The 9,143-nt window shown below is 49.1% G+C and overlaps 1 protein-coding gene across 1 annotated transcript in view; it reads left to right on the top strand.

The window, feature by feature from the left end:
• The window catches only part of LOC130194888 (laminin subunit beta-1-like), a 30,150-nt gene extending 21,580 nt beyond the window's left edge, over positions 1-8,570 (top strand). Inside the window, 3 exon segments of the mRNA XM_056416098.1 lie at positions 4,125-4,260; positions 6,208-6,366; positions 8,439-8,570. Of these exon segments, the coding sequence (XP_056272073.1) occupies positions 4,125-4,260; positions 6,208-6,366; positions 8,439-8,570 (427 nt within the window).
• The last annotated feature ends 573 nt before the right edge of the window (positions 8,571-9,143 follow it).

Below are 9,143 nucleotides of genomic sequence, written 5' to 3' on the forward strand. Positions count from 1 at the left end.
TTAACAATATTTATTATCATGTAACATAGAACTGGACTGCAGATATGTATAATGTTCTCATGAACTAAATAAAAATAGGGCTGCATTTTAAAATAAAATAAATACAAAATGAAAATTGTGCATGTAATAATAAATAATAATAATCAAATAAAGTGCTTAACTTCAGAAAATTAAATAAAGGGAGGAAAAGCTTAAATTTCCCCATTTGTTTCACAGTCTCAAACAATTTTACAGATAATAAATCTCAACACATCTTAACAATTGAACAGTTTTAGAGCATCACTCTTGCATCCCACTCCCCACTTGTTTGCTCAGTGTGAGAATTGAGCTCTAGCTTGTCCTGCCAGGACTTTAAACCTGGGCTTGAATGGAGTCAGGGCCATCCTCATGCACATGTGGAGGTGCTCATTGGTGAGCCTCGAACGATATTTATTTTTGATGATATTCATCGTTGAGAAAGCTGCCTCGCAGTTGTAGGTGGAGCCAAACATGGTCAAGATGTATATGGCAACTTTCCTCAGACCTGGAAAAGCTGTCTCAGGGACCGTTTGGAGCCAGAAAGTGGAAGGGTCAGTTCTTAGAAACTGCTCTTTCAGGGACACATCTGCTTGGAGATCAACCAGTTGCATCTGGAGGCCCAGGATTTACCCATTTAAAGTGCTGTGACTTTTGAGAACCGCCTGACATCAGTGATGATAAATGGGTTCTGAATGAACATGGTGAGCTGCTGTCCAAAGCTGAAGCTGTCAAAACGGTTGCTGAAGTTTACGATCAGCTTATCAATGAAGTCAACAAAGAAGACGCATCTCTGTCCCTGAACCTGTTCCTGCACTGCTGGGAAGTGTACAGTCTCCTGCAGGTCTTCCTTGAACAACTCAAGTTTCTTTTGAAAGGAGCGGACAGCGGTCATCAGTTCACAAATTGAATTGTCCTTGCCTTGTAGCCTCAAATTCAGTTCATTCAGATGTGCAGTGATATCAACCAAAAGGCCACATTATCCATCTGTTTATCATTTCCGAAAAAGAGAAAACTGTGTTGCTTTCTGATGTGTTAGCTCTGCCAAAAGATGCTACTTCCTCCTGATGGACCAAAAGCGCGCTAAGACCCTCCCTTTGCTGAGCCATCTCACATTATTGTGCAGCAAAGATCATCAGCATTGGCATCAACTTCTCTGAGGAATTCCCTCAGCATGCGATGCTGGGTGGAAGAGGATGCCCTGAGAAAATTGATCATTTTCATCATTGTATTCATCACTTCAGCATGCTCATCTGACAGGGAGGCACAGAGGACAGATTGATGAATGATGCAATGGTAAGCTATGAGCTCTGGATTGTCCTCTTTCAGTCTTGCTACAGCTCCTTTCTCTCTCCATCATAGCAGGGGCTCCATCTGTGGCTATTGAAACCACTTGTGTTGGTTCTATTCCTCTCTTCGTTAACATCTGCCTGCCTGTCCTGCTGGGACGAGTGTTGCTGGTTACACGATGGACGCGGGGAAGTGGCGTGTCTTGTGCCTAGCAGCCCTTTCCGTGGAGGACGTAGAAGACATCTACCTATTCGGAACTTTGATTACAGGATTTCTGCTGATTGGAGTTGGTGCTGCGCTGGCTTATCGGAAAATTAAGGAAACGGTGACAGCCGTTAAAAGCCCCCTAAGGCTGCCCGACATGATTGACGCGTTGGGCAGAGTTGTTGGCACTCAGACTGTGGCATTAAACCGTCAGAATGACAACATCGTGGAGAAGCTGATGGCTCTGCAAATGAAATTGGATCGATTTGAAATCCTATTTGGAAATGGGAGGAAAATGGAGGAATAGTAGGTGCGCAAAATTGAAATGCAGCTACTGGAAGACCAAACAATCCCAATCTTATCTGCTTTCGGCTCCCTCTACCAGGACGGGCCTTGGCCAAGGCCGTTACTGGAACAACAACTCCCCCGAAGATCACTGAAGTGAGAATCTCTCTCATCCCCTTCCCCCTATCCACAGACACCTGTGGTTGTTTTCTCCCCAGGACCCTTCAAGGCTATCTCCATGGCAACGACCATCTTGCGGTCTGGGAACTTTGTCTGTTGTGGACTGGGGGAGGACGACACATCAGGCCACGCACACACACCTTCAACACACTGAAATGCATTCACTACCCCCATCCCACGCCGCCTGCTTTGCCCCCAGGTGACAGGACGGGGTCTGTGTCCGCCGTGACGGCTGACGGACGGGCTGGCTGTTTGTCGGTGCTGGTTACCTTCTGCCCCAATGGCGGGCTATCGCCCAGTCTTTGGCTTACCTCCTCCCCTTCCTACTCGTTGCAAGTCATGTCTAAGATGTATGTGCTTATGTGCAATGGTGTTTTTGTTTCTCCTGCTCCCACACTGTACCCCTCTAGGGGCATAGTCGGGGGTTGCTTTTCTTTTTCGCCTCTCTTCCCTCATGTTATGCTATAATTTTCATCCACCCTTTCCAAGATGGCGCATGGACGGCGCCGGTGTCTTGGTGCGATTCTTGCACCTTCCGCCAAAGAAAGTTCCTCGTTTGTTTGTGAAAACATTCTTGGCAATAAACCTGTTTCTGATTCTGATTTCTGATTCTAATTCTGATCTCCTTAATGGCCAGGTAGATATCTTCTCCTCTTGTACTGGTCTGAAGGGGAGTGACACCTAACAGGTCTTCACAGAATGCTTTCTGGTCTGTGTTGAAAAACCTGACGTACACTAACAGCTGAGCATTGTCACAGATGTCAGTGGACTCATCCACAGCTAAGCCTACACATGGTGCCTTATATGGCTTCATTTAGCTGGGTTAGCACATCCTGAGTTAATATTTCACTTTTCTTTGTGGCAGATGATGCTGACATGGGTATTTGCTTTATCTTATCACAAAGCTCTTGTTTTGGTTTTCCGTCAAGTAATGTTTCAGCGACGACACTCATGCATTCTTTGACAAGCCCTCCATCAGTAAATGGCTTTGTGTTGCCCCAAAATCCAAGCAACTCTGAGGAACACTCATGAGCACGTTGTTGGGCAGTGAACGTGTGGCTCAGGATCCTGGTGGACTGTTCATATTGGGCTGTGAGACCACTTATTTTCTGTGATCTCACTTCGGATTTGAGTGGGTATGTTTGTTCAAAACCTTTATGTTTTGTCTCATAATGGCGTTTCACATTGCCACTTTTAATAAGTGCCACGGTTTCTGAACATATAAGACACACTGGTTTTGTGCTCCCTGTGGGAAGTATGAACAGAAATGAGTGTCCATTCCAGATTAAATGCTCTATTTTCGCTGTCAACTTTTCTTTTTTTGGAGAGCGACATTTGTTCCTTATGTTTCTCTCCCTTTCTCTGTCTCACTCGCCTTTTTCTCAACTTTCTCCGGCGCAGTTGTCCGTTTCTCTCCCTTTCGCTGTCTCACTCGTCTTTTTCTCAACTTTCTCCGGCGCAGTTGTCCGTTTCTCTCCCTTTCTCTCAACTTTCTCCGGCGCAGTCGTCCGTTTCTCTCCCTTTGTTTTCTACATGTATCGCTATCTTTCTTTTTCTTTCTACCGTCTTTTCAAGTGTAACCTGCCTCTACTTTCTCTGTCTGCGTAGCGCTGTCTGTTGAGACGTAATGTTTACCGCCGAGAATGCATAGATTTGATTGGCTGAGTGGTATCACGTGGGATGGCTAAACTCGCATGCAATTGGTCTGTGCGTTTCCGCATCCGCTAAACCACTACCGTAAAGACTGCAAAAGCTGCGCCGCGCCGCCAGGTAAAACAATTAAAACACCCCGTCAGGTTTTAAATCATAACCTTCTGTTTTGGCTGGCGGTCCGGGTCCGGATGGGACGGCCTCTGGGTCCGGACCCGGACCGCGGTCCGCCAGTTAGTGACCTGTGGACTAGATGAACAATAGATGTCATGTGACCAGATGAACAATAGATGTCATGTGACTAGATGAACAATAGATGTCATGTGACCAGATGAACAATAGATGTCATGTGACCAGATGAACAATAGATGTCATGTGACCAGATGAACAATAGATGTCATGAAACCAGATGAACAATAGATGTCATGTGACCAGATGAACACTAGATGTCATGTGACCAGATGAGTTATTTCTTTTGTTCTTCATTTGTCATCCGGCAGGTGTGACCAGGTGAGTGGTCAGTGCATCTGCAGAAGTCACATGTTCGGCCGACGCTGCGATCAGGTGGAGTCTGGATTCTACTTCATCGCTCTGGATCACTACACCTATGAGGCAGAGGACGCCACGTTTGGACCCGTGAGTCCTATTTAACCCTTTCAAAGCCTTGTCACCCAATGGATTACCAGTGGATCAAAGAATTCGAAGACAAAAGTAACGCAGCCAATGCATCCAAATGTAGCAGAGTACACGTCCTGGTTTCTCTCTAAACATTTCAACTTGTCGTCGGGTAGAGAGGGTGAGCGGTAGAGAAGGGAAATGGTAAATAGACTGTACTTGCATAGCGCTGTTCTAGTCTTCCGACCACTCGCCTCAACACTACTTGTCGTAATTCACTCGTTCACATCCTGAGGGCAGGGGCTAAGGGGTTAACTCATCGTATGCACAGCTATGGGGCAGTTTGGGGTGAAGTGTCTTACCCAAGGACACATCGACACAGACTAGAGGAGCTGGGGATCGAAGCGCCGATCCTCTGATTCAATGGATGCCCCTGCTCAATACTGAGCCACAGGATCCCAGAAGGTGCAGAGTCGGGTAGTTGTTGGTCAGCTGGTGGTCAAAGTGAAGGAGGTGGACCCCAAAGTGCTAACCACGAGGTCAACCACGAGGTCAACCACAAGGTCATCCACAAGGTCAACCACGAGGTCATCCACAAGGTCAACCGCAAGGTCAACCACGAGGTCAACCACAAGGTCATCCACGAGGTCAACCACGAGGTCAACCACGAGGTCAACCACAAGGTCATCCACAAGGTCAACCACAAGGTCAACCACGAGGTCATCCACAAGGTCAACCGCAAGGTCAACCACGAGGTCAACCACAAGGTCAACCACAAGATCAACCACGAGGTCAACCACAAGGTCAACCACAAGGTCATCCACAAGGTCAACCACGAGGTCATCCACAAGGTCAACCACGAGGTCAACCACAAGGTCATCCACGAGGTCAACCACGAGGTCATCCACAAGGTCAACCGCAAGGTCAACCACAAGGTCAACCACGAAGTCAACCACGAGGTCAACCACAAGGTCAACCACGAGGTCATCCACAAGGTCAACCACGAGGTCATCCACGAGGTCAACCACGAGGTCATCCACGAGGTCAACCACGAGGTCATCCACAAGGTCAACCACGAAGTCATCCACAAGGTCATCCACGAGGTCAACCACAAGGTCAACCACAAGGTCAACCACAAGGTCAACCACGAGGTCAACCACGAGGTCAACCACGAGGTCAACCACGAGGTCAACCACAAGATCAACCACGAGGTCAACCACAAGGTCAACCACAAGGTTAATTAGATAGATAGATATATACTTTATTAATCCCTAAGGGGAAATTTGTCGTGACAGTAGCAGCAACACACAAGAATAAAAACAAAACACAAAATATAAGAAACAGGGATGAAAGATATAGAAGTATACAAGTAAAATAAAAGTAAAATACAAAACAAAATATATATGTAAATATACAACACACATGCATACACAACACAGAACAACACTGACAAATCAAATACAAAAAATATTAAATATAGACAGAGTGCAAAAAGCAAAGTGTGTGTATGAGTGCAGAGCAAATGAAATGAAATGTGTGTGTATGTGTGTAGTGCAAACAAATGAGATGTGTGAAGTGCAGATCAACATAGTGTAAGTATTCAGTTATTGTTGTAGTTATTGCACTATGATCTGGCAAGAGGTGATCTGTTATAGAGCCTCATAGCCGCCGGCAGGAATGTTCTCCTGTATCTGTCCTTGTGGCAGCGTGAGGAGACGTCTGGAGAAAGAAGAAATGAAAGAATTATGAACCAAACACAAACCCACCACATTAGTCTGCGGGGGATTACCTCCAGGCATCTTTTCTTCAAAGTTTTTGCTTCTCTCGAAAAAGAAATATGATTTATATATTTTGTTCTTCTCTTCCTGGCTAAATGTGCTTCTTAGTTTTCTTTAAAAAAGTAAAACGTCTTCAGTGCCACCTTTTAGCTTGTAAAATGTTGTTTTGTCTGTTTTCATGTCTATTTAGGGAGTGATGGTGGTCCCAAGACCCCACCCTCTGGATCGCAGTCCCACATGGACAGGTATTGGCCTGGTCAATGTCCCAGAGGGGGCCTTCCTGGAGTTCTCTGTGGACAACATCCCCCACTCCATGGAATATGACATCCTGATCCGCTACGAGCCTCAGGTAGGACCACGACAGACCGGTGTAGCCCCTCAGGGAGGACCACGACAGTCTGGTGTAGCCCCTCAGGTAGGACCACGACAGTCTGGTGTAGCCCCTCAGGTAGGACCACGACAGTCTGGTGTAGCCCCTCAGGTAGGACCACGACAGTCTGGTGTAGCCCCTCAGGTAGGACCACGACAGTCTGGTGTAGCCCCTCAGGTAGGACCATGACAGACTGGTGTAGCCCCTCAGGGAGGACCACGACAGTCTGGTGTAGCCCCTCAGGGAGGACCACGACAGACCGGTGTAGCCCCTCAGGGAGGACCACGACAGACCGGTGTAGCCCCTCAGGTAGGACCACGACAGTCTGGTGTAGCCCCTCAGGTAGGACCACGACAGTCTGGTGTAGCCCCTCAGGTAGGACCACGACAGTCTGGTGTAGCCCCTCAGGGAGGACCACGACAGTCTGGTGTAGCCCCTCAGGTAGGACCACGACAGTCTGGTGTAGCCCCTCAGGTAGGACCACGACAGACTGGTGTAGCCCCTCAGGGAGGACCACGACAGTCTGGTGTAGCCCCTCAGGGAGGACCACGACAGACCGGTGTAGCCCCTCAGGGAGGACCACGACAGACCGGTGTAGCCCCTCAGGGAGGACCACGACAGACCGGTGTAGCCCCTCAGGTAGGACCACGACAGACCGGTGTAGCCCCTCAGGTAGGACCACGACAGTCTGGTGTAGCCCCTCAGGTAGGACCACGACAGACTGGTGTAGCCCCTCAGGTAGGACCACGACAGTCTGGTGTAGCCCCTCAGGTAGGACCACGACAGACTGGTGTAGCCCCTCAGGGAGGACCACGACAGTCTGGTGTAGCCCCTCAGGGAGGACCACGACAGACCGGTGTAGCCCCTCAGGGAGGACCACGACAGTCTGGTGTAGCCCCTCAGGTAGGACCACGACAGACTGGTGTAGCCCCTCAGGGAGGACCACGACAGTCTGGTGTAGCCCCTCAGGGAGGACCACGACAGACCGGTGTAGCCCCTCAGGGAGGACCACGACAGACCGGTGTAGCCCCTCAGGTAGGACCACGACAGTCTGGTGTAGCCCCTCAGGTAGGACCACGACAGTCTGGTGTAGCCCCTCAGGTAGGACCACGACAGACCGGTGTAGCCCCTCAGGGAGGACCACGACAGACCGGTGTAGCCCCTCAGGTAGGACCACGACAGTCTGGTGTAGCCCCTCAGGTAGGACCACGACAGTCTGGTGTAGCCCCTCAGGGAGGACCACGACAGACTGGTGTAGCCCCTCAGGTAGGACCACGACAGTCTGGTGTAGCCCCTCAGGTAGGACCACGACAGACTGGTGTAGCCCCTCAGGTAGGACCACGACAGTCTGGTGTAGCCCCTCAGGTAGGACCACGACAGTCTGGTGTAGCCCCTCAGGGAGGACCACGACAGTCTGGTGTAGCCCCTCCCACCAGCCTAACCAACTCGTATGGATGGATGCTGGTGTCACTCTCCGAGAGAGAGAAGTTGATGGAGACTTTGTGAAGTTAAATCAGACCTGCTGATAAGATGGACATAATCAGCAGACATAATAAATGGAATGTACACTAACCTGCCCATCCCCCCCAATTTACCAACATTCACTCACCTTTACACAGCCTAGGCACAGCAGGCAGGGGCAATTTGGGGTTATCTGCCTTGCCCAAGGACACATCGTCATGGACGAGAGGAGCCGGGGATCGAACTGCCGATCATCTGATTGAGGGACAACCCGCTGGAGCTTCTCACTCCATATGACCACTTGTGACCAATAGAGCGTCCATATTGTTGCCCAGCAGCTGACAGGTTATCACTCCCCTCAGACCAGGCCAGCAGCAGCTAGATCAGACGTGTCGTCAGTCTGTACATAACCCGTCAACACATCACTTCAAATCTGAAAGGAGACGACACGTTGGATCAAGACTTTACCGTTGTTCAAAGACACAAAACACAATTTATATTGTGCATTTGCAATAAAGTTGAAGTTGAAGAAGCAATGCAGAAAAGACGACATGTTGAACCATCCGACCTGTGATGCATTGGTCCTGCAGCTGCCTGACCAATGGGAGGAGGTTCTGATGACGGTGATGAGGCCAGGACCAATCAGAGCCGACAGTCGCTGTGTCAACACCGTGCCAGACGACGACCACCAGATGATCTCTCTCCATCCCGGCTCACGGTAACGATCTCCAAACGAGACATTCCCTTCTCACAAATGACTTTACATATTATAAAATATCTTCATCAGCTGCCAACATGTTGGACCGATTCTCCTCCTGACTAATACCACGAGTAGTACCACGAGTAGTACCACGAGTAGTACCACGAGTAGTACCACGGTGGTACTGGGGCAATATGTTACTACAAGCTCTCTAGTGGGGTAACATGTTGGCCACAAGCTCTCTAGTGAGGGCAATATGGCACTACAAGGCCTCTAGTGGGGCAACATACCACAAGCCTCTAGTGGGTGTGCTTGCACTACAAAACCTTCCCTGTTGGATATAATGTTACCACAAGCCTCTAGTGGGGTAATGTATGTTACTGCACAAGCCTCTAGTGGGGGCAACATGTTACTAGAAAGCTCACAAGCCTCTAGTGGGGTAATATGTCAGCCACAAGCCTCCCCAGTGGGCATTGGCGTACTACATGGCTCTCTAGTGGGGCAATATGGCACTGCCACAAGCTCTCTAGTGGGGTAACATGTTACTACAAGCCTCTAAGTGAATTAACATGTTACCACAAGCTCTCCAGTGGGC

The sequence above is a fragment of the Pseudoliparis swirei genome, chromosome 6, assembly GCF_029220125.1.
Source record: "Pseudoliparis swirei isolate HS2019 ecotype Mariana Trench chromosome 6, NWPU_hadal_v1, whole genome shotgun sequence".
Taxonomy (NCBI): Eukaryota; Metazoa; Chordata; class Actinopteri; order Perciformes; family Liparidae; genus Pseudoliparis; species Pseudoliparis swirei.